This window comes from Staurois parvus, unplaced genomic scaffold, assembly GCF_062004578.1.
Source record: "Staurois parvus isolate SC_StPar_1 unplaced genomic scaffold, SC_StPar_1.0 ptg000262l, whole genome shotgun sequence".
NCBI lineage: Eukaryota > Metazoa > Chordata > Amphibia > Anura > Ranidae > Staurois > Staurois parvus.
This window is the reverse complement of record NW_028318058.1, coordinates 8,286,710-8,313,723: the sequence shown is the minus strand read 5'-3', so window position 1 is coordinate 8,313,723 and position 27,014 is coordinate 8,286,710. Positions and strand designations below refer to the sequence as shown.

The window sequence follows — 27,014 nt, the reverse complement described above, 5'->3', positions numbered from 1 at the left end:
AGAGAAAGAGGGAGCACATTGATGGTGAAATCTGCATGGTTACGAACATAATAATGTCACATAGCAACAATGGGGAGGCCATCAGAACCTTACATTTGGAGAAAAGTGGAAAAAGGTGAAATTATCCCATGGGTGCCACACTGCCTCGAACACAGCAATCGAACAGGTGTGTAGAGCAGTCAAGTATTCCATCTGTCTTACATCAGCAATAATTTTAAACAGAGTTGGCAACGAAGGAGGTATAGAGGATAGCCAACACATAGGAATGCTTCTTCTAGCCGCAGTCAGAATATGTGTGTTGAGTTTCCTGGCCATTTTGGGAAGACCTGGGAATGGCAGGCTCAATAAAAAGTATAGGGGCTCAAAGAGGAGAAAGGTATGCAATAGCAATTGTAAAAAGGACAAAACCTCTTCCCGAAATGGAACAATGGATCCACAGGTCCAAAAAATATGGAAGAGGGAGCCAAAGTCTTTCCCACAATGCCAGCAGGCGGAAGAAGCATTCGGGTTAAAGACATGAATTACATCTGGAGTTTTGTACCACAGCATCATAATTTTGTATGTATTTTCCTTATAAACCACACAGACAGAAGATTTAGATGTGTTTTCCCAAATTTTCTTCCACTGCGTCAGATCAATGTGACATTGTAAAAAGTGGGACCACTTGCGCATGTAATTATGAGTGTCATAAGAGGGGGGGCAACCATAAAAAGTTTGTATGTATTAGAAATGATGCCCTTTTGATGGGGACCTTGTATGCATAGACGCTCAAAGGGAGTGGGTTTACCAAGAGTCAATGTGGGGGACATGGTAGAGAAAAAGTGGCGTATCTGGAGGTAGATATTTAAATGTTGTCAAGGTAGATTTTTTTTATGGAGGTATGAGAATGGTTGCAACTTCCGAGTCACAGGATGTACTAAGTGGCTTAGTTGGAAGAGATTAGCTGTGACCCAAGGGAGCACCTGGGGCATGGCCAGAGTATCTGGAAGGTTGGGGTTAAAGAGGATATTAGTCAGTGGGGAGCAATCTGAGGCCAATGCAAACCTAGTCTTATATTTCTGCCAGATACTCATAGAGAATTGCATGGGGCCAAGGAAGAGACGACGGATAGAGGCAAGGTCCACCGCCGAGTTCGACCAGAGGAGAGAACAAGGATGAGTCAGAGTCAATTGTAAGGACTCGATCTCAGTCCACAGGTTGGGAGGGTAGTGGGTGGACCACGATGTAAGGAAGTGGAGGTGAGTAGCATAGTAATAGGTCACAGTATCTGGTGCCCCTAGACCTCCCCTAGAACGCAGAGAAAGTAGTACACTACATGAGATTCTATGTCGCTTCTTATACCAAATGAAGTATAGAAGAGATTTCTGGAGGGAGTGTAATTTGGACACATGAACAGGAATGGGGAGAGTTGCAAATAAATACAGGAGTTGGGCAGTACAGTCATTTTTATGACGCTGATGAGTCCCAGGAAGGATATGGGTAAGGTATCCCAGAATTTTAAGGTGCGAGAGATAGCTATAAATAGGGGGGGATTGGATTCATATATAGAACTGTAGGAGGAAGTGAGGCTAGTACCCACATATTTTAGAGAATGAGTGCACCATCGATAAGGGAAGGATTCTTGGAGGGACGAGAGGACAGCTGGTGGGATGTGAAGAGGGAGTGCTTCAGTTTTGAAGGTATTAACCTTGTAACCCGAGAGAGTCCCGAACTGACATAAAATTTTATGTAATACTGGAAGAGATTTGGGGATTCGAGAGTGTAAGGAGGATATCATCCGCAAATAGGGATAGTTTGTACTCACGGCCATGAGATGATATCCCTTGTATGTCAAAGTGGGACCGGATTGCAATAGCCAATGGTTCCAAGCAGAGGATAAACAATAGAAGGGAGAGTGGGCATCCCTGACGCGTACCATTCGACATCTAGAAAGGGGGTGAGAGAAAAGAGGCCAGTCTGACCTGTGAGGAAGGATAAGAGTAGAAAGCTTTTAAAGCTGCCACGAATGGTCCATGGAAGCCAAACTTCTCCAAGACCATAAACATATAAGGCCAGCTGAGGCGGTCAGAAGCTTTTTGGGCATCTAAGCTCCATAAAATGGTGGGTTTAGAAGACCAGTTAACCAAGTCAACCAGATTAATGGATCTCTTTGTATTATCCGCTGCATGTCTGGCAGGAACAAAGCCTACTTGGTCTCTGTGTATGAGCTTGGAGATAAGCCCGGACAGCCGATTGGCTAGGATCTTAGTAAAGATCTTGTAATCAGAGTTTAGTAGAGCAATAGGATGGTAATTATCTAAGATAGAATGATCCTTGTCAGGTTTGGGAATTACAGAAATATATGCTCGGGAGAAGTTAACCTGGGGAGTAATACCCTTGAAGAAATCTTGATAAAGAGAGAAAAGATGGGGAGCCAGGATACCAATGAAGGTTTTGTAATAAGAGTAGGGCAGTCCATCTGGTCCTAGGGTTTTGCGTGAGGGGAGATGTTTGACTGTATCAAATAGTTCTTCAGATGAAATGTCAGCGTTAAGGGCCGAGATATCAGAAGGCGATAGCTTCGGTAACAGTAGAAGGTTAAAAAAACCTATCAAAAGAAGTCTCTGTGAGGGGAGAATGGAGATCTGGGGTCAAACAGTTGTAAAGGGACTCATAATATGAGCCAAAAAAGGAGACCATTACATGGGGGTCATAAATAGGGTCCCCATTCAGCTGGATAAGATGGTCTGGCATTGTAGAGGGAGATTGTGCTTTGAGTCTATTGATGAGCATATGGTGAGGTTTGTTAGAGAATTTGTAGAATTTCTGTTTGACCCAGAGAAGAGATTCTGTGGACTTACAGGCATCAAGAGCCTTGATTTGGTCTCGAAGAGAGGTCACTTTGCAGCCCACAAGGATACAAAGACCTCGAAATACTGCCTTGTGGGCTTCCCATACGGTCAAGATAGATGGTACAGAGCCTACATTGTGGTGGAAGTACATGTCAAGTCCCTGTGAGAGCTCAGCACAGAGATGTCCCGTGGTTAAAAAGGTCTCATTGAGGCGCCAATGGCCTGCCTTTGGCATAACATTAGGGAATAACAGGTTTAAGGTCAAAGAGGCATGGTCAGATCATGTGATAGGGTTGATGTCAGAGGAAACCAGGAGAGGAAGCAGAGGAGCTGAGATAAAAAAATTATCTAGGTGGGAATAACTACGATGGGGGGTGGAGTAGAAGGTGAATTGTTTGTGGAGAGGGTGCCGAATCTGCCAGGCGTCAAAGAGACGATGTTCCCTGATCAATTTGCAAAAGGATTTCGAGGAGGAGCATTGCCGCTTCGAAGGAGTGGACTCGAAGAGAACCTTCCTGTCTTTGTGTGGTGAGAGGATTACATTAAAGTCACCCCCTATAATCATGTGTGGAGTAGAGAAGGAACCAAATTTGGTGAGGGTTTGTGTAAGAAACTGTAACTGACCTGAGTTCAGGGCATATAGATTCAACAAAAAAAGGCAGGTGTCACCAAGCATGGATTCTAAAATAATGAAGCGACCGTGATGATCGACCCTGGAGGAAACGACCCGAAGGAAGCAATGTGTCTGAATCAGAATTGCCACTCCAGCCTTCCCAGACGGATCAAAGGCCGGGTAGGATTGGGAAAAAAAACCTTGAGGCAAAACGAAAGGAGCCAGTTGATTTAAAATGGGTCTCCTGAATAAAAATAATGTCTGCTCCTGAGGATCGGAATTCCTTCAAAGCCATCCATCATTTCTGAACAAGTTAAGGCCTTTAACATTATATGACAGAAGTCGTAAGGCCATCACAAGGGGGAAGGAAGGGACAACCCCAAAGTATCCACAGGAGAACACCCTAGAAGAGCATCGGGTAGGCTCATTGCTGGAATGAGGAGGACGAGGACGTTGTGGAGTACGTGAAAGATGAACTGGTGTCCAAATCTTGTTGTGGGTAACGGAAGGGCGAGATGGGGTAGGCGGTAATGAGGAGGCGTGTTCTGATAAAGGAGGTAGTCCCAATTGCTTCAGAAAGGACTCCGCCTCTAAAAGATCACGTAGGATAACTTGGGAATTATCTTTGGAGATGACCAGCTTGAAGGGAAAACCTCAGCGATAGGGGACATGGTGATGTTGAAGATATGTGGTGATTGGCTTCAGCGCCCGCTGGCCAGGGTAATCGGAGAGAGATCACAAAAGAACTGGAGCCTGTCCCCTTTAAATTCCAAGGAGGACTTGTTGCATACGGAGGCTAACAAGGCTTCTTCGCTTTCAAAAAATTAAAGAGGACAATGACGTCGCATGGTCTGGTGTCGTCAGCAGGTCTAGGGCCTAGTGATCAGTGGGCCCTCTCCAGGCACCAGTCTGCTTCTGGAACCATGGGGGCAGTTTCGGTGAAGGACAAGAGATGTCAGTGGAGTTGGGAATCGGCAATAGATCAGACATACCGCGAATACGGATGTTCTGCCGGCGTTCCCTGTTTTCTAAATCTTCTTGTTGGAGCTGGATTTGTTACACAGTGTGCTTCAGATACGCGTTATCTTCTTCTAAGACATGGACGTATTGCACCAATTCATCAAATTTATTCTCCAATTGATTTGCACGTTCACCGATCTGGGCTATTTCCCCTCTAAGATCCAAAGCCAATTTGCCCACTTCAGCGGATATAGAGGTGGTAATGTTGCATAAAAATACTTAATTTTTCCTCCAACTCAGATATCGTGAGAGAAGGTGATACATGCGGAGTGGAAGGAGCGGAGGGAGGATGACTCAGTGAAGGGTGTTCTAATGCCCCCCCTTCCAGTGTCAGGGGCTTGGGATCCTCCATCTGGGGGTTAAGAGAGGTTGGGGATGCTGGGTGCACAGTGTGGGATGGAGCTGCAGTACCTCTGGCCGCTGCTGGGGGTCCGGAGCTCAGGGGTCGCGGCCGTAATTGAGGCCGGGGATTGCAGCCTATTGAGGAACCGCTGCAGCGGGGAGGGCCGCGGGTCATGTGGCGGTGGGGAAGGGGGCTTCCAGCTCCTGATCTTCCCCATTATTTCTCCCCTTATGTGCCAGGTCGGGTGCGGGGCTGATGTGACTCACCCAGAGATGCCTGGAGGCTGACGTTGCACCGTGGGTGAGTCGATAAAGCCGGGGATGTACGGAGCTTCAGGGAGATGCGACCTTTATCTTCCCTGGTCGTGCATGCACCCCAACGTTTTGTCTTTAGTTACACTTTAAATTTAAAAAACATTGTTTTACTATTTTGGGTCAGTTTTCCTTTGATAATAAAAAAGCCGGAAATATCCATTACCATTTATCATCAAATTAAGGCCCAAGTTGTCCTGAAAAAAAAAACAAGAATAAATTCACTTAGATACACTAATTGATTGCAAAGACATGTACAGCTTTTCCAATACATGCCAAAGTTACAAAACTGAATTCAAGTGTTAAAACGGAGTTCCACTCACCCTGTCAAAAAATAAAAGTCAGCAGCTACAAAAACTGTAACTGCTGACTTTTAAAAATCATCCACTTACCGGTCCCTCGGTCCTGCGGTGTGTCCCCCGCAGCCCGTTTCACTGGCCGTCCTGTATTCCAGGAGGCCGGCATCTTCAAAGTGGGCACCCGGCTGTGATAGCTTGCGGCTTCACAGCCGGGCACCCACTGCACAAGAGCGAGTTGTTCATGTGCGAGTAGCGCTGCGCTTCATGAATAGTCCTGTAGTCTTCTGGGACCTGTCACATGTCCCAAAAGACTACAGGGAGGGAGGGAGGACATCTTCCGCTTCCAGCCGCCTAGGTGATCGGAGCGGAAGTGGGAGCGGGTACCTGTCAAATTCGGGTACCAGCTCTCCCCCCGCCCACCAAAGGTGCCAATCCTTAATGGGGAGCAGGGGAGCAGTCCTTAAAGTGGAACTTCCCCTTTTGGGTGGAGCTCTGCTTTAAGGTTTGTTTAAGCCTTCATCCTTAAAAAATGAAATATGTTTATGTGATACACAATCTCTATCAATCAGTAAGATCACTGTTACCTCTATGTTTAGCATTACAGCGTTCTGTATCTGCTTTACTGTTTCCCTGCTTAGCTTTATTGTATACTAGGTCAGCACCATGCTAACTGGATAGAGGTGATGATGCTGAATCACTGACCAATGAGGAAACTGACAAGTCACAAAGAAGGGTGAAATGGAATTAGGAACTACAGGTGAAACTCAAAAAATTAACAACTATCTTGCTTTGCATGTAATGAGTCTATCTCATATATTAGTTTCACCTTTTAAGTTGCATTACTGAAATAAATGAACTTTTGCATGATATTCTAATTTTTCGAGTTTCACCTGTACATGTCACATTTCTGTCTGTGCAAGATGTAAGTCAGTGTAAATCACAAGACTGCCAGTACTTTTCAACTGTATATAAAGTATATCTGCTTGCCAGGAGTTTTGCTTTCATAGCCAATAGAATAGACTATGGCTTCATTTAATTTGTATTCTTAAAGCTGTTTATGAATGTAAATAAGGAGCACAAAGATCTAAAAGCAGACAAAAAGCACTAGTAAATCACTGCACAAACTTTATGCTCTGTAAAGATTTGTGTGCAGGACCCATTTATATTGCCTCTTCAGGGTCCACAATGGCCCTTAGTCCACAATGATCAGTTTGCTGAAGACCATAAAAAATGTCAGATCCTGTCTCTAGATAGAGAGTGGATTATTGACCCATACTTTTTGCAACTGAGGGCCAGGCATACTGAAACTTTAGAGAAAAGTGACCGCTTTAGCCAAAAGTCTTCAAGCAGAATGGTTACACTATCAAAGTTAGACCCGTGCCTTTTAACATACCAAATCCTAAACTTCACCCTCACAGCCGTTGAGTATTGCAAAGTTTTGCACAAAAACAGATGACTCCTCTCTGTGCCTCTGACTTTCTAACAGGGATGGATTAAGGCAGAATTGGGCAGAAAGGTAGAAGCTTTGCTCCTCCCACCCTCATGGATTGACTCTGATAGGGATTGCAATAGACACACAGAACAGACACCATTTGCATCATCTGTACTTGCATAGCGTGCAAGTGCATTCTCTTTTGTAAAATCACAGGCAGGCTGCATGCGCTATTTCCTGGTTTATTGTGGTGCATGAAGCCTGTAACTTGTCGCCTTGTGGATGATTCTACTCTGGTTTCGAAGTTTAATTTTATAGTAAAGACAGGAAATAATGTAATTTGCAGACCCTCTAGAATCTCATATTCTAATGCGTAGGCTGCTGGCTAGTAATTTGGTAATTTGAGTGTAGCATAAGTCATGTTTCATAATAAAGATGAATGGTTAACAGCATTTCTACAAGCTATTTGGTGATTTATCATACAAATACTTTTTCAGTGTATTATTTACTGTTATTTATGATTCAGTATATTCTTTTTTGGACACTAAAATGTTAGATACTCAATATTTTTCAAAACATCATTGAATGCTTGTGATTCCAGAAGACGTCAATTAGAGGTTCTGAAATATATGAACAGAAAGGCTGTGCATATCATGGTTTAGCACTTTATCATGTATGGTAACCCAGTTGTATACCAACAAACAGAATGTTTGACTGCCATTAAAAGAAGATAGAAAACTGCCATGGGCACTGAATATAGACACCTACCAACAGCAGCCTCCCAAATTGTCCTGTTACAGCCAAATCTCTGTCAGTTCTGACAGACAAAACCAGTCAAAAAAAGACAAAAGAAAATGGGATATTAATGGTGCTGATACCTTCTCTCAGAACAAATTCAACAACTAATTGGAATAAAATCATTACATTTTATTACAAAATTAATTAACATTGATTGGGGTAGCACAGTAAAACAGCGAGTCCACACAGGACTAAAAAAAACTTTTCTTTTTCATAATTAACAGCAAAGCCCCCCAGAAAGCACTACCCCTCCTTATATAATACATAACATGATGGTATTAGAAATATTAAGACAGACCACACAATGTAACAATCTTTAGAAGGGGGTGCAAAGTTCAGACGCAAATCGCACTGTAGCTTCTTTAGGGGTTCAAAGGACGCAGTTGAAAATGGCTGAAATCCAAAAAGAAGAACCCCAATGACAAGGGGGGACAGAATCCAAGTCCAGTAATATAGTTTCATAGATATGTCAGTAAGCGCGGAGGGCAACAGATAGTACCAAAATGGAGAGGAAACGGCCCAAAGTTTCCAGGGCCATGCATAGGGAGTGAGAGCAACACTCCTAAGTAGTTAGACAGTAAAATTCCATATAAGCCTGTAGGACTATAAGACAACCTAGAGAGTTAACCATATAACTGTTGGATTCCAAAGGGGTGCTGTATTCACATCAGTAGTAGCACCTCTCTGTTGGATTCCAAAGGGGTGCTGTATTCACATCAGTAGTAGCACCTCTCTGTTGGATTCCAAAGGGGTGCTGTATTCACATCAGTAGTAGCACCTCTCACTCCAACTGCCATTCAGAAAGTGACCCCCTGACAGACAAAACTCTGAGACTCAGAGCTGATAAGCCCACCACATCCCTTCTGACCCATCACTATGATGGGCAGCCTTACTGGCCAATAGAAATGTGTAGGAGGCAGGAAGGGGGGGGGGGGGCAAGTTTTGGCGTTGACAGATCTGGCTGTGATAATGAGTGTTTGGAAAGCTGCTGCAGGAGAGTGCAGACACCTCTAGGTGAGTGCACTTTATAATTGTCATAGTTTTTGAAGACAGATTCTCTTTACATAATCCCAAAATTAGATTTATCCATCTATATGTAATTTTAGGACTGCAGTTATAGCAACTCTTGATGAGTGCCTAGTTCTTTACAATGAAAGGGAGCTACACAAAAAATTGGGATAACACCTACATTATTTCTTACATATTCCCATTCACATAGAATAACCTAAATAAAATTTAAATGGTGTTTACCTTTTTACTGAATGCAAAATCCTACCTAGGCTTTTCCCATCTGTGTAATGTTAAGGAGGGGGCTCGGGAATTATATCTACCCTAATTACCCTGGCCTGTATTGTTTTTGCAAATGTTCATGATTAGGGATAAACTCAGTGTTTGGTCCAAACAAAAGTAACTGTTATGGTGTTCGGCATTAATGAACATGACAATTTCTGGCTGTGAATGGTTGCTAAGGAACCAGTAGCTGCTTGCACGTGCTGCGTCTTTACCAACTCCTGACTTTGCCCAGCCCAATTTCCTTAAATGGCGGGGAATCCCCAGCCACGTAAGCGAATGGGCGGGAATCATAGAGGTTACATCATTGCCTAAAGATGCCACATGGGAGAGGACCTTGTCTTCATCAACCAGGCATCTTCCATGTTGGGGGCATGTTGAGGGTATGTGGGCTGACATGGTTTTAGGAATGGGAAGACAGCTGCATGCTCAGATTAAAGGTCTGGTATGGATTTTTAGAAGGCCCTCACACTTTTTTTTTCCATACCGGTCTGGAAGTGTTTTTTTTTCATCCTTGCTGTAAGATGTGCTAAAGCAAAAATGAAATTTACAAAGAAAAAAATAGCACACAGACCCCTTCAAAGCCCCCCCCCCCCAAAAAAAAAACCATTACCTTTTTTTTTCTTTATTAAGCCACCAATAAAATGTAATTTTCCAAAAATGATTTTCCTTTGAAAATGTCAGTGCTGCTGCAGAACTGCCTGCACCCCTCCACAGACAGAATTAGGGCACCCCCCAGGCATGTTATTTAAAAAAAATTTGGCATTAAAAAAAAATCACTGCTCCTGGCAAAATGACATTTTTTACATCTATTTGCAATGGTGCAATTTCCCCAGGGCAGTGCCCACCCCTGTGCTAGTTTTTGACACCCCCTTGACTATTTACCGATGAGATTATCATGTTTAATTTGACAATTTGGTTCCCATTGATTTCACTGAGGTTTGGGTTCGACGTCCAAACCTCTTTGAAGTTCACCAAAGCCTGACTGAATTGAACCCAGGGCACTTTGGCTCATCCCCTTTCATGATCAATTGTACATTAGATGTGCACACTGTTCTAACAAAAGGTTAAAGATGTTGAATGCTTGAGTGGTGCATTGTATGTTAAGGCAGTCTTAAAAAAAACCTGTCTCTAAAATATATCCCCTAATTGCACATTGAATGTTATTCTGAGCAATAACAGTGGTCTCTAGAGTGCTATGCCTGCTCCAAAAAAAATATATTATTCTTAATTATTTTTGGGTATGCTGTGTAAATGGGAATACATAACAAATATATAATAGTTTTTGCAGATTTGAGTGCAAAGGTGTAAATACACTTTAAGGGTACATCCAGGGGCAGACTGACCATTTGAGCACTTGGGCACTGCCCGAGGGCCCGGGGTCAGTAGGGGGCCCCATGACATGCCCCTGGTACCTTTTTTATAGGCTTTTTTGGGCGTGCTTTGAGTGTGGGCAATGACACAGGGGCCCCATAATCCCCTATTGCCCAGGGGCCCCATGAGTTGTCAGTCCGCCCCTGGGTACACCTAGCACAAGAGCTGAAGAGGAAGGGTCTGCCTGAGCTGCTTGGAAGAGTCATTAAACTCCCTTTATTTCAAGTAACAAATTGAAATTTATTCTTTTTCTTCAAGCTTTTGAAGAATGGTTAATGCAGTGGAATGACAGCATACAAGGTGTTCTGTGTCAAATACTGGAACACATTCTGGTTTAATGATTATTTATGATGGACACTAAGAAAAGGGTGGAGTCTGCAGAATGTTTTACTATATGCCTAGGCAGCATTATCTCTACATACAGTGCTTGGAAGAGTCATTAGGCTCCCTGTATATCAAGTAACAAATTGAAATGTATTCATTCTCTTCAAGCTTTTGTAGTATGGTTAATGCAGTGGAATGACAGCATACAAGGTGTTTTGCATCAAATACTGGAAAACATTCCGCCTTAAATATAGATCTATGATGGACACTAAGAAAAGGGTGGAGTCTGCAGAATGTTTTACTATATGCCTAGGCAGCATTATCTCTACATACAGTTCTTGGAAGAGTCATTAGACTCCCTGTATTTCAAATAACAAATTGAAACGTATTCTTTCTCTTCAAACTTTTGAAGAATGGTTAATGCAGTGGAATGACAGCATACAAGGTGTTCTGCATCAAATACTGGAACACATTTTGGTTTAATAATGATCTATGATGGACACTAAGAAATGGGTGGAGTCTTCAGAATGTTTTACTATATGTCTAGGCAGCATTATCTCTACATACAGTTCTTGGAAGAGTCATTAGACTCCCTGTATTTCAAATAACATGTTGAAACGTATTCTTTCTCTTCAAACTTTTGAAGAATGGTTAATGCAGTGGAATGACAGCATACAAGGTGTTCTGCATCAAATACTGGAACACATTCTGGTTTAATAATTATCTATGATGAACACTAAGAAATGGGTGGAGTCTGCAGAATGTTTTACTATATGCCTAGGCAGCATTAATTCTACATAGAGTGCCGCATGCTTCATCATGCTGCAGTATGCCCATTCTCTATGACATAATTGCACTTTATTGGGTGCATTTATGTCTCCTGCTCTTCAGTCAAGATAAACCAATTGTCTGAGTCTATCTTAAATAATCATTTATTAGACATTCATCTTCTCATGGCATGGCACTGCATAATCTTATATATAACTTATCAGAGCTGAAATAATGCAGGACACCGCCTTAGATGCTTAAAGAGATTATTTAAATGCAATGTCTCAGTGGAGCTTAGATTAGATATGTCTCCTTATTAAATTATCCATGCATTAACCTTCCCATATCTCTGGTATTTGTATTCCTGAGCTCTTATCTAATTTGAGGCTAACCACTGCAAGTTTTGACTGAGACAAATATCAATACATGTAATTTGATTGTGACTTACCTACAATGAGGCTGAGGGAATAGCCAATTGGTGCTTGAGCCCAAGCCAACCCATAGCCTGACACATACACGGCTTCTGCTGTTCCATTGATATAGCCTCCACCAACCCATGTTGCTAATTAAAGAGATTAGATATAAGTTGAATCATATATCCTTAAACACAATTATGCAATCATCTGAAATGTGATAGCATAAAAAGTAACAGACAAGTACAAAGTTTTTTTTAGACAGAAAATCTTTTTTTAGTTGGATGTTTAATGCCAGTATGCAAAATGACAACATATAGCTGATTATTGAATATAGTCATTCATTTCTGAAGAGAGCAATACTTTAACATCACTAACTTAAAAGCAACAGGTATGTAATATATTTTAATACATTACTTGCACTGTAACTATATAACTATCTATTAAAAATTAAGCAAGTCTTAACACTGGCACAACAAAAACAGACACCATTAGCTTTTCATTAATTATGCCACTGTTGTCACTTGAGCAAATATTTGCAGGATATTCATTTAATTTACTAAAGATAGTTGACAAAAATATTTTAAATGTCTGTAAAGGCAAAACATACACACAGGGGTTTATTTGTTAAAGCTGGAGAGTGCAAAATCAGACTCACTTCTGCATAGAAACCAATCATCTTCTAACCTCAGTTTGTTCAATTAAGCTTTGACAATAAAACCTGGAAGCGAGCCTGATTTTGCACTCTACTGCTTTAGAAAATAAACCCCATAGTACCACATACTAACATAGAAACATGCACAGACTCACATCATCCTATGTAGACATAGTAACATACATGCACAGTGAAACACTAAAACACAAAGGCACACACAAAGATTTAAAGTGCAACACACTAAAACACACAGACAAACACATAAAGTGACAAACAATCGTATACACAACCAGTTTCTGGAATATCCCTCTGTTCATATTCTCCTCTAACCTCTGATATCAAGAAGGCATTTTCATCCACACAACTGTCACTCACTAGATATTCTCTCTTTTTCGGACCATTCTCTGTAAACCCTAGAGATGGTTGTGCGTGAAAATCCCAATAGATCAGCAATTTTTGAAATACTCACACCAGCCTGTCTGGCACCAACAACCATGCCACGTCGCTTAAATCCCCTTTCTTCCCCATTCTAATGCCCGGTTTGAACTTCAGCAAATCGCCTTCACCAAGTCTACATGCCTAAATGCATTGAGTTGCTGCCATGTGATTGGCTGATTTGCAATTTATGTTACCAAGCAATTGAACAAGTGTACCTAATAAAGTGGCCGGTGAGTGTATATGTGGCGACACAAAATAAGTGTCTCCACACATATACTGTAAATGTTATACCATCATCCAGGGTGCTGTTGTTTGCTGGCACTGCTGATGAACCCAGACAGCCTGGTGTCATGACATGTTGATTGGGAAAGGCTGGCCAGTGAGTGTGTGTGTGTATATATATAAATATATATATATATTTTTTAGATTGTCTGTTTAGTATATTATAATTTTTTTTTATTTGGTAGTCATCTCATCCTTATAATGCATGCCCCGCTTTTAGGAAGCCATTTATTTAATTTTTACACTGGCACAGCACTCCATTGTTCCTTGCAAACAACCAACCAATTAATGAGGTATTTCTTTTTTTTATATGTCTTTGATTTGATGTCTCCATTGACCAGCTGAACAAATATTTATTTGCTGGATTTGCAAAAAAATAATGGCTCTTTAGTAAATTGTGTTCTTAATATTCAGACACAAAAATTTGTATTTCTAAGAGCCAGAGTTAGTTAATACCTCACCTGATGGTAAGTTATGTACAGAGCATGTAACAAGTTTAAGTCAAGGAATGTTTTCTTACCAGTCATAGTAAAAGCACCAACGAGCAATCCAATGTCTCTGCCACCCACAATAATCCCTTCTCGAGGATCTCCATCCCCACGAGAGTTCTTAGTTCTCCAGGCAGCCCAGATACCGACAAACAGAATAGCCAAATAAAACAAGATTATAGCAACCAGCCCCTCCACGTGGAAAGCCATCTTCTTCCAGAGCCTTGTCTGGCTATTTCATTAATAACTCTGAGAAGGTGCAGTTCATTCGTCCTCCACACATGTAGAACTGTGAACGAAAAAAGCACAGATATCACCCACTTGAAAGAAATTTGTTCCTTTCTTTGCTTTGCTGAAAAGTCACTGATGAATATCAACAAGTCAGTCACCTGTAGCCGGAGACCTGTAAACAAATGCTCTGCTTGATTGATGTGATTTTTTTTTCTGTCATTCATTCACAAGCAAAAGAAATCCTATTCCCTTTGATAGTGTGTATCAGCAGGGAGCAATATTTCAACTGTGGTTTGCATATCACTTCATTCAAATGAATTGGACAAGCTGTTTTATGTATTTATCATTCCATATAAACACATTAGTGTAACTGTATGATTATTCTCTTTCCACTCTGTACTTGTTTCTTTCTGTCTATTCCTTTGACGAAGGATTTTGTTTTATCAAAGACTAGAATTTACAATGATCATTTTGTATGATCAGTGTCTAACATTATAAGGATCATTCAAAATCCTTATAGTGCTGCTCAGAGTTAATATAACATTTCAAATATATGAGTATTATCATCCTGGAATAGCTTACTAATTTGCTTTCCTGTTTAGATTGTTTTATATACCAACAATAAAAGTTTAACCTATCGCTTTACTCAAAAGATGAGAGAAATGAAGAGAAAAACAGTAAATGATGCATTGGTAGAGTACTTACATCACACATAGATTAGCTCACACAGTTGGTTAAAGGGCTCTTGAAAGCAGCATCATCCACCTGCAGGCTCAGAGTCACAGGCTGTGCTATTTTCCTGCTCTCCCTCTCATTGTACACACCCTGCTTCACAGGCAAGCGCACAATCCCCCTGCTGCTTCTCTGCTCCACAATCCACTTCTCAGTGAAGTAAAGCAAGAAATCCACCCCCTATGAGCTGCAGTCAGCTTCACTCTGTCAACTCATGCTGTCAAGGGCCCAGAGCAAAAATGCAATCTTTTCTGTTTTTATCTTATAAATGCAGAAGATGAACATGCATAAATGCAGCATTAAATGTTTTTAAAATCCTTAAGGGAATGCTTAAAGTCAGCATCATTGTTGTGCTGATTGGGTTATGGCATTAGAACTGTCCTGGGTGCTGTTCACTTAAGTGAAAGTCACTTAATCAAAGCATCTAGTTAATTAAGGGGGTGGAAGGCTAGAATAAGAATAGTCTATCCGCCTCACAATAGAAACAGGCTAAGTCATATGACCCAAGGTATCCCATGTCTTACATGGTTTTATATATATATATATATATTTCAGGTACTTCTATAGCGCCGTCAATTTACGCAGCGCTTTGCATACATATTGTACATTCACATCAGTCCCTAACCCTCAAGGGGCATAAATCTAAGGTGATATATATATATATATATATATATATATATATATCTCCAGTCAGTTACTACTTACTAGCAAAATGTTGCATAATAGGCATGAACCGAGTCACTCCCACTATGAAAGAATTGTCCAATTCTGCCTTCTTACCTGTGGCGCTTTGACATACAACTGTTCTTCCAGCAAAATGATTCTTGGTCTTGGGTATCTTCTTGACCTTTCCCAAAGTCCTTACTTCACCTTTTGGTGAATAGTAGAGAGCCCTTAGATAAAGATTACCATCTTTGTTTTAGCTTACTGAACATGCTACTGATAACTGGAACTCGCCTTCAATGATCTTGGTTTTATTAAAATAAATTTCTTTTAAAGCTGGACCTTCGTCAGAGCATCCATAATGGACGTCAGAAGGTGCTATATGGAATTGCAGTGGAATAAATTAAGAGTTATGGGGGAAGGGGTGTATGGAGGACAGGGGCTGTGAAAATAAAAAACGATCTGATGAAAATAGAGAAGAACATCGTCATAAGCTTAAAATAACTCTGGCACACCTCAGGAAATGTACATCCACTCCTGCATGACTTTTAATTTATCTTCTGTAGATGACGCACTGCAGAATCTCCCCACCTCTTGTGTCATTTGACTGATTGATAAGCGGACGATCTTCTCTGAATGGTTCTTCTGTGGATGCACTTTTGAGACTCAGCTGCTTTATACAAGTGACTGATTGATTGCATGCTGTAATAAAATGAACTGGAGGAAAAGATCAACACATCTTGTAGCCAGAACTGCCATGTACAAACTGGGAGATGTCACTTATTAACTTAGCTATGAAAAAGTGTTAACACGCCCTTGCCATTAGAAAATTGTCCTATTTGGAGTCAATTTTTTTTTTTCATTTCATCCAGGATATGCTTCATGCATTCATTTGTCTATGGATAAATTAAAAAAGGGACATTAGTGGATTGATAGTACATGCCAGATCTTGATAAAAAAAATAAGATTAAGGCATGACTAAACTTACACAATCTGGTGAAAACTCATTTGTGCATAGGTTTCATCAATCTATAAATACCACTGAATGTTTTTTGCATTAAAAATTTTACACACTAACTTTACACAAAATGTGTACAATCCATTTTCATTGCAGTTTTTTGTGAATATTCAGAATTTTACATGACAAACTTTTATCAGCAGGTATAAATGTGTACATATTTTTGTTGCAAAACATATTGAAAATAAATAAAGTATTATACCAATCTACATAAACAGGCCTCATAATGTAGAGGTAAATTGTTTTTGAACTATTTATACGTCTCTTAATATATATTTTATTCTAACAACATATTTTTTCTACAAACTGCAGTTGTCTGCTATCTGTATTTCTTAATTATATATTGTTTTTATGAATAGGAAACCAAGCCAACTTTACAGTTTACCTATTGTTATTGAAGATATTGAGTAATCTTGCAAAAATGAGCCATATAAAATCTTCCATTTATATTAGCACCAACTGCAAAGACACTTCTGTAGTATTTTGTTATTTCTTACTTGTGTTGTGGCCTGTATTTTGTGACATTTATGAAGTAACAATAGAATGAAAAAGCCAGGACAAATACAAACTTAGGGATACAAAAGTGATGGTGTCTTAATTTCATATTTGCATTGGATTTGAAGAACAAAAAACATGTATGCATAATCAAAACCATTTATTTTTAATTTTGTGCAGAGTAGTGAAAAGTTAAAGTCCTGCAATTTTGTTTGTTTTTTTTGTTTATTTTGGGAAGGTTTACCCTTACTTCCTGTGCGAAGAACCCAACAAGACAAAAGAGGAAATTTCCACAAAGTAAGGAGAATTCATCTAAAGAGATAATTGCTGGAAGAGAAGCCTACAACTGAAGGTTTACACTCACCTCTTGCTTTGGGGACATCTCTAAAATTTAACATGTCATATCACTTTCTGCCTCAATAAAAATGGCCGACAGAATAAACAGGAAGAAACTACATAATGGGGGGGGGGGGGGGGCACAAAAAACAATAAAACTAATCCTTCCATACTCTAACTACTCCTTATCCATAAGGGTCAGAGAGCACGAATCCACCCAGTGAGGACACAGCCATACAACTTTACAGGGGTTATACTCTTTCTCTACTCTGTCTACTCCATATCCATAACAGTCAGAAAGGATGAAAATGCCCAGCAAGGACACAGACAGCCATACAACATTACAAGGGTTCTATTCCTTCCCTACTCTATCTTTTCCTTATCCTTAACTATTAGTGAAGATGAATCTGCCTAGCAGGGACACAAAGAATGCCATACAACTTTACAGATGTTCTAATCCTTCCCTATTCAATCTACTCTTTATCTTTAACAATCAGTGAGAATGAATCTACCTAGCTGAGAAACAGAAAGCCATACAACTTTACAGGGGTTCTAATCCTTCCCTACTCTATCTACTCCTTATCCTCAACAAAGAGGATAAATCTACCTAGCAAGGACACAGAAGTCCATACAACTTTACAGGGATTCTACTCCTTCACTACTCCATCTACTCCTTATCCTTAATAATCAGTGAGGACGAATCTACCTGAATGAATCTACAGAATGTCATAAAACTTTACAGGGGTGCAGCATGGTATATTAACTCCCAAATAATAATAACTCCACAGTCATTTTTATATATGAAATAATAACTTCCCAGTCATTTTTATATATGTAATAAAAACTCTCTCTATGTAATAATAACTCCCAAATAGAAAAAGGCGTAAGTTATCTCAAATAAATTCAATTTTTGAATTAAATGTTTATTAATAAACAAATGAGTGCATTTATAACTTGGAATTTGCCATTTTAAAGAATTTGCACTTTAAAGAATTGATCCTCCAAATAATTAATGAATGATAACGTTCAATAATTAAAACCTGTTAATGCTCTTATGTATATATTAACAGATAAGGCATATTAATTTAAGCTCTTACTTTCAACTTTTATGTAATTTAGCTTCTTCAAAACTAGGAGAGTTATTATTACATAGAGAGAGTTATTATTACATATATAAAAATGACTGAGGAGTTATTATTATTTGGGAGTTAATATAACATACTACATACTACAATATACAGTTGCAAGAAAAAGTATGTGAACCCCTTGGGATTACGTGGAGTTTTGCATGAATTGGGCAACTGTGAATGTTTACATGTTATGTGCAATTAAACCATGGCAACATCTAATGTTTGTGTAGTATTATGTTCAGCAGACTGTGTTCTTCTATTGTTGTGACTTAGATGACGTTCAGAGCACATTTTATGCCCAATTCATGCAAAACTCCACGTAATCCCAAGGGGTTCACATACTTTTTCTTGCAACTGTACATACTAATCCTTCCCTACTCTATCTACTCTTTATTCATAACAGTCAGAAAGGATGAAACTACTTAGCAAGGGCACAGAAAGCCGTACAACTTTACAGAGGTTCTAATCTTTCTCAACTCTAGCTACTCTTTATGTCCTTTATTGTAATCAGGTATTATCTTCTAGTAATCTTTCTCTCTTCTCTACAAATTCAGTTAAAATACACACTCTGGTCACCGTTGTGTAGGATGCACACAAAATTTAGATAGAGAGAGTATTTTAACCTAGTTTGTACTGGAAATAATCAGCTATGACTAGGGCCGTGTAGAATGAAATGCATCAGCATGATCACTGGAAGATATTACTTATGTTTACAATAAATTTATTTTAAAGGAGGTTTCAGGGACACAGCTGAATATAAAAAGAGAGTTTAACACTTACTTACTCTCTTTAAAACTTTATAAAAGCTGTACTTTGGCCAAAGAATCCCCCTTACAAACAATACCAACCACTCCCCTCGAAAGTAATCACTGCAGCTTCACAGAGGGTTTTCTATGGTGAATATGCAAAGTGCGTTGTGCTTAGTGAATGGTCCTGCAGCCTTCCGGAACCTGTGATGTGTCCCAGAAGGCTTTGGGGGAGGAGAGGGGCCAAACCTCTGGCACAGATCATCGTGGCTATCTGGCCTTGTGGGTGAAGTTCCACTTTAAGTAGTACACTGATCTTAGTTTGAACTAAATTCAAAGAATCAGTGTGATAGCTGGCATTGACTAGACTAGAATTTCCAGTAGAAGATCAGCGCTTCACAATATTCAGTGTATGATAAGCTTTATTTTTAAATATGAAACTATGCTGACATAGAAAATAAGTGTCATGTTTAAGAGGGAAAGGCCCCATCACCAGGATTCTTAGAACCATTCAGATGACCCCCAAACTGTGACATTGATTGCTTAAAGTGTTACTAAACCCACAACAGTAAAATCAGTCTGTATATGCAGTAAAGCATGCTTGTTATGCTCACTATGGAACGGGGTTTAATCTTCTACATTGTGTAAAAACGCTGTGTGATGCTTTCTTCTCTGTTCCTCCCCTTTTTCAAGCGACCCCCACTTATCTCCAGACTGAGCCATAGGCATGCACATGCTCAGTTTGGTGTATATTGCATTCAGTAGAGTGCATGTGATCAGCACAGGACCGGTCAGCACTGTCCAGACAGAGGTCAGGGGATTTCCATCCTCCTAGAGCAGAAAGAAAACTCCTACAAGCTTTAGCTAGTGCTGCGCTGGACACTGATAGAAGTCACAAGACTTCTCTAACTTCTGATGAGAAAGGGTATTTAGCAGTTTATATTTACTAAAATAATTGCACTTTCATGTTGTGTGTACTGTGGGAGACCAGATATAGTGACTACAGGGTCCTGGGTTTAGTAACACTATGTGTGTCTGCTTATAGTTGTGTTGAAATAAAACTTGAAATGGACTAAAGAAGTCAAAGCATGAGAGATGTAACTTGTAGGTATCCTAAGACTGCTTTCACAGTGATTTGCTTGTTGTACGTTCTTCAGTTAAAAAAAGTGGAAGAAAACTGCATCCCTTTAAATCCTATGGCGCTCTTCACACCGTTGTGCTTCAGTTGCGGTGAAAAAAATCCTGAAAAAAATCCTGCATGCTTGTTCAGCTAAAAAAAACTGCACCAAAAATGCATTTTGATTAAAATGAATGGAAACCACATCAAAAACGCAACGCACCTATTGGAAGTGCTTTGTCCAGTGGTGAAAAATACAATGCAAACGTATAAAAAAAAGCATGAATTGCAGTAAAAACGTGTCAAAAAGCCACAAAACACATATGCATTTTTAATGCATTTATTTCAGTAGAGCAGTGTGAAAGTAACCTAAATGTTACTATATACTAGAAAAAATTGCTGTGCTTTTTGTATTTCCTCCAGATCTGTACTGTAATTTAATGTGAAACTTCTGCCTCTGTGCTGGAGTCTTCTGTAAAAAAGACTGGTCACTGCTGCTGTCTCTCCTCAAGCAAAATGACTGGTCTTGTATCGGCCTCTCCCTCTAGTTGGCTTGTAGTGTGTGGGCCTGCTGAGTCCCTCCCATAGCTCTGCTTTCTGCAAAGACTATTGTGCAGCCCAGTAATGGTGTCACTATTACTTTATCAATGTAATAACTGGATATGTAAAGGCATTTGGTGCACACAAAATGGATTGTTGTTTTTTGTGACAATTGAGGAATATATTGAATTGAAAAATGTAATGCTCGTAAATCAGCTGTAAAGCCCAACTAAATACACAATAAATATGGATCAATATAAAGCTCATTAACTTTTTTAAACTACTAAGAACTGAACAAAGGGTTAAAATGTCTTTTACTGCCAGCATATCGGAAAGTCACAAAACAGCAGCCTGGTTCTCCTGATTCGACTACCACCCCCCATATGCTGGAAACACAAAATTTTTTGCTGTATATACAGCCTGGCAACATTCCAATAATTAATAACAATGGTTCACTTGGTCTTTATGGTCTCATGTACATGCAGAGTAAGTTACACAAATATGCTGTAGCGTATAAATCCCAGCAGTTTTCCATGATGGGGGAGGTGTCTGTTGTCGGTGTTCGGACGGGGAAGCGGTATTCTGATTACTAGTGATAAAATTAGTTCAATATGATTGTGTGGATCATAAAGAGATCACAATTTCAGATGAGTGGACGTCCTGATCCGGGAGTGACAACTGGTGCAAACCAAACGAATGGATGAAAAACGCACTCACCAGGTGTGTGTTTAAAATACGCAATAATTAATCCTGCGTCACCAGGCCATAGATAGGTCATCAGGTCTCGGGTCAGGTTACCCCACGAATCACCATCCAAGCTCCACAGAAAAAGGTCACCAGGATCCGCTACCAGGTATCACCATCAGGGTCATCTTTTCTCCAGATGGGCACTGCGAATGATAGCACTCACACGGAGTGCCCAATAAGAGACCACATAGCGTGATACTGCTTAAGGTACCTTTATTCAAGGATAATGGGCACAATAGTAAAATTTCAAAAATTTCCAAAATGTTACTGACCATATATTCACGATGGCCACCAGCGGTGGTTGGATGTCCAGTTGCTGCAGCCCCCCCTACTATATATAAAAATATAAATCAGGACCATTCTACCTAAATTTTGTCATTAGGCAAAATGCTTTGACTCCAAAATGCTTTGGAGTCAATAAGGAAGGCAAAGGTGTGTTTAAAGGGTGCAGATGACTTTAAAAGGCTTCAGAGATGCAGCACTACCCCAGAGGAGCCGCTGAATTGTTTTGTGAATTATCTGCACATCTGAAGGTGATACACCTCACTCACCCAGCAGGTATCCACACATCTTGAGGTATTTCAAAGTATTTATTAGACCAAGTATAGCCTAAAAGGAGAAAGGATTAGCAAGTATTCTTATACATACAATCAATAGGACAATAATGTTACTCTAAGAGATATGGTTAACACCTGCAGTATTCTGAATAACAGTAATTAACAGAACTGAACTGTATTTACCTAACAAGAGTATATAAAGACAGTCCTAACTTGCAATGACAGTCCCAGTTTTATCACACTGTCAAGTGGTTGATGAAAACAAAAATGGCTGGCAAAATTGGAGCCCTTACAAAGCAGTTCCCAGCAGACAACAGATAAACTTGTATGATGTTAGTCTCTTACCAGTCCCAGGGCATCCTCTTCTGGGTCTCTGGACATGTGTTCTGATTCAGTAAAAGTCTAGTTCAAGTCAGACAGGGATAGCGGTTGCTGATGATCTCACTCTTTCAATTCTGCATCCAAATTACACCCTCGCAGGGAGAAGACTCTCAGTTTCTTTGCTTCTTACACTATTGTGGTCATCTATGGCAGGGGTCTGTTCATCCAGCAGTAGCAGCAGCAGCAAAAACTCAGTCTCTGTCTCACACACCTGTTTGTTTCCAGGACTGTCCCCTCACATGTAGCATTGCACAGAGTATGATGGCAGCAGCAGTCTCTGATAATTTGTTATACTTCTGGGCAGCATAGCATCAGATAGCTCTCAAAAATTGTGGCAACACACCACTGTTTCCTCTTCACTTCAACCTTGTGGTGCCCTCTTTCAGCTGCTCAGCATAGAAACATTATTGTAGCAGCACATGGTCCTCACAGTGGCTTCATTCTGGTGGCACAACACAGCTCCCTTTCTCCAGCAGCCCATTTCACTCTCCTTGCTCTGTTGCATCAGCCTGTCAGCAAGGGGGGATCTAGTATAGGTGGATGATGGTGGACATTCCTCCATGTTCCCCAATAACTTGGGTGCCAAGTCTGGGTCACATAAGAGAACTACCCCCAGGGTGGGTTCTTGTGGGCTAATGCCCTGTGAAAAAGCTGATGTTTCCATTGGGGAATACTCGACCTTAAGGTGGGCCTCTACTATTCGTGATGAACGTACACCATGTACACTTGCAGCGTAACTGTTCTTAAGTTAACTCTCGGGTTCCCATGTAAATGTACATCTTCCCATTGTAGACTTGCAGTTAGGAGGGACACACTAAGCATTATCCACAACCACCCATCCAGCGGTTTCCACTACTATTCCCCAGTAGTGGAGTGGGTCCCTCAGTGCACGTTGCGCGAGCTCTACAGCTATGTTTACCTTTGCTCTTGAACTTCTGTACCTTTGTACAGGATAGAGATTTCTAGGATGCAGATCCACTCCTGTTGCCATGGGAGACAGACCACTGGTGGAAGCAGTGCTGACAACATCGCCCTTGCTGCTAGAGGCTGGTCCACCTATAACATGTACACGCTAACGAAAGGCTGCTTGTCAAACTTCTATTACCCTAGGTAATCACTGACTTGTACTTCACACTATGTTAACTCTTGCAGAGCTGTCTTCACACCCCAATGTGTTACAATACCCAAACCTTAAACCAAAGGTGCCAGTTACTTGAGTTACACCCCTTTGATTAACTTCAGGCTAGGTGGGAAAAAAGTTTCAAAGCTTTACTTGGAAACGTAGAAAATGAACATCTTAAAGTCCAACATGCAAAGTAGGAAGTCTATGTTCTAAAACGTCCATCAGTGGCATTTCCAAGTAGTTGGTGTCTTTAGGGGCGAATCCCAGGTACAGTACGTTACGGCAGCAGCAGGCGACATTCTTGTACTACTCCCGGGTGTGGCTTTCCAATCTTCTCTCTTTCTCTCTTATTCTCTCCTCTCTCAGAGGTTCTCAGGCATGGGCTCTCTCTTCCAGTCTACTGTCCCTCTTTTATATCACAGGATCAGTGGGGCGGAACTACAAATAACCTGCCATAACCAAAGAACTGGGAAAGGCATTAACCCTCATTCTCCCTTCCAGAGCAACAGCTAACTAGCACATTCTACAACCTGCCTACAAGCCAATCACCATTATCTAGACTTAGCCAAGATGGCAGCCCCCTGCACTGAAGACACTCCATAGATGAGCATTACAAAATGGTCACCTTAAAGATGGCTGCTTCACTTCTGCATTAATGAATATTCAATTTAACTGTGTCCACACTGCAGAAAGATAATGCAGCAGCAGCAAAGGAAGAAGGTAAACAGCAGTTATTAGCCACAGTCCAATTACAGAGTTAGGAAATCTGTTTTTAACTATCCTTGACCTGGTCTTGTGTTGGTATTGTGTTAAAAATGTTGTTGATAAATTTATAAGCAAAACCATATTCTACAGTGCCAGGGTCTCACAGGACAGACAACTGCAAAGTCCTAGTTTTAAATGATTTCTTTTTATAAGGCTCCATGCACACTGGCCTAAAAATTGCTGCTTATGCAGGAGTTTTGTGTTTGCCTGTAGAAGCAGCTCAATGTTATTCTATGTGTCTATGCACATTAGGATGATTAGAGGCATATTTTGAGCTCAACATTAAGGGCTCATGTACACTGCAGATGCTAAACTGATGTTCAGGAGCTGTTGAGCGTTTTTTTCAGCAGCCCCTGAACTCTCCCTAATGTTTTCCTATGTGTCCATGTACACATCGTCATTTACAGTCATCTACAGGCAGTTGAGTTTACAGTAGTTTTTTTGAACGCACCAAACTTGCATTCAGGAGTAGATTTTATTAGCGTTTCAAATGCCAAACGCTTGTAAACGCGTGTAAATGCTTGTAAATGAGGTTAACCGCATTTATAAACGTTTGCGTTTCCATGTCCAGATGCTGTCCAGAGCCTTTTTTCATCAAAAGAAATGCATGCAAAGCGTTTTCCATGTAGTCAAATGGACCCAGTACACCAGTGCAGTCAGTTCAAGGTTTCGTGTGAAAGAAAAAATGGTAGAACGTGCTGCATTATGCTCATGATGGGATCCATAGTGAATACAACCAGAAAAGACAGGTCATCTCAACACATACTGCTCTCTCTGCTTCTATTCTCTCTATTACTCTCAAAATGTCTGAAATAGTTAATTTTTTACTATTTTTTAGTGTATTCTGGGCATTTGGGAAGGTTACCTGAGGTTATCTTTTAAAAAAGCTTCTAAACACAAATGCACATAAACGCACATAAACTCGATATGCAAACGCGGCTAAACTGACGGTTTTTAACCTATGTTTTCCAACAGTCAGTTTCCTTCGTTCAGAGCAGTTTTCCAAACGCCCCATGTACATGAGCCCTTAGAGGCAGGAAAAAAACGTTCTGGTTTGCATTTTTGATTGGAGTTTTCTGGCAGAAAAAAATGCTAAACTCTCCTAAACTTGCCTAACTGTGTATAAACACTCTATATATGCATTTTTCTGCCAAGGGAACTGGATTTTTTTTAAGCCCAGTGCGCATGTATGTAAAAGCCAAAACTTTTTCTTTTTTTTCTTTTACTTATAGATAGGGTAACAGTTAAGACCCCTGTCAGTTTTTTTTTTGCTATCCATGTCCCATCTGGGAAATTTCTCTTCAGAGACATAGCAAGAAATAAGAAACAACCTCTAAAAAGCAAGATGAGATTCCCACTTAGACAGATGTCATTAAAACAAATTTCTCCATTGGGAGATTTACTTTCACTTTCTGGTTCTGTGACAAAATGTAACATGTCTCTCCTGGTGATAATAGTCCGCAGGATAAATCTAATGGATGAATCTCCCTCACACCGTTATGTGTTCTACAACACACAACAAATTGGCTTTAGATATATTAATTTTCCTTGAAGGCAGTCACTGAAAAAAGGGTTGCGTTTAAACTCCATCAGTAATCACTACTTACCTCCTGTGGGTCTTTATTATTGTACAGGATTTACATAGCGCCAACAGTTTGCTCAGCGCTTTACAATATAACGGGAGACAATACAGCAACAATACAGTTCAATACAAGAGGGATAGGACGGCCCTGCTCCTTGGAGCTTACAATCTAAGATTATTCATCTTGGTATTTACCATGTGGAGTTTGTGGAATCATGCCAGTTTACTAATTCTCTATAGACATCAGTGTTTCTATCTTCCGATAAGTGAGAATACAAAAAGACATAAGCCAACTGATACTTATTTGTGAGCAATATATGCTGTAATTCTATTTCTCACACAGAGAAAGTGAAAGTTAAAGTGAAACCCAGGAGCTTCCTAAAAGCACAATCTGGCTTTTTTCTTTTCTTTGTCTGAATATTTTATACTGTGCAAAAGTTGAATTATTGTTGGTAATTAGAAGTAACTGTGCATTATCCAGTTTTTAAAGCAACTTAATAGAGTACTTTTACCACCATTAATATACAATTTTAGTGTTTGGCCTTTAACCACTTTCCGTTCGCCCACCTGCAATGTACGGCGAACAGTCAGCAGGTACAGGACCTGCGATGTACCTGTACGTCGCTGGGGCTGTTCCAACACAGGGGGGCACTGCATGTTCGAGCAGGTGTGCAACACTCCCCTGCCATGGTAATCGGGACCCGGTGATCATGTAATCGCTATGCAATCACATGATCACAATGACAACAAAGTTGTTATGAATCAATCTGATTCATAACAACTTTGCTTCTGTTCCTGGAGAGCTGTGATTGGCCCACAGCTCTCACATAGTACATGGGTCCAATCACAGCACCCTGTACCATGTGACTAATCAGAGATTACTGTATTTTGAACTCTCATGAACTTAACCCATTCATAACAGTTCAAAGCAAGCATTGCATTGCAGGAGCAATAATCTTTATTGCTCAAGCAATGCAAAGTGTAAAAAAAATAAAATCCCTGATTGCTCCCCCAGAGTAGTACAATGTTACTACTACTCGGATTAAAGTATTTTATTAACAAATAGTGAAAAAAAAATAATGTTATAAAAATATTGAGAGAAATTAATTTTTTTTTTAACTACTTGCTGCCCAATGTGCTGGCAAGCGACTGCTCTGGGAAAAGGGATGTAA

General features: G+C 40.3%; 1 protein-coding gene across 2 annotated transcripts in view; it reads right to left on the bottom strand.

The window, feature by feature from the left end:
- The window catches only part of SLC5A7 (solute carrier family 5 member 7), a 77,462-nt gene extending 61,641 nt beyond the window's left edge, over window positions 1-15,821 (bottom strand). The window contains exons 1-3 of one of the 2 annotated variants that reach the window (XM_089681276.1): window positions 15,423-15,821; window positions 13,712-13,968; window positions 11,852-11,965 (exon numbers count right to left, since the gene is read on the bottom strand). In XM_089681276.1, coding sequence (XP_089537402.1) covers window positions 11,852-11,965; window positions 13,712-13,889 — 292 coding nt within the window. In that variant the 5' untranslated portion in view covers window positions 13,890-13,968; window positions 15,423-15,821. Of the gene's footprint in view, window positions 1-11,851; window positions 11,966-13,711; window positions 13,969-14,615; window positions 14,872-15,422 lie in introns of those variants that run through there. The other variant, XM_089681277.1, reaches the window with a different exon arrangement.
- Between the last annotated feature and the right edge of the window lie 11,193 nt (window positions 15,822-27,014).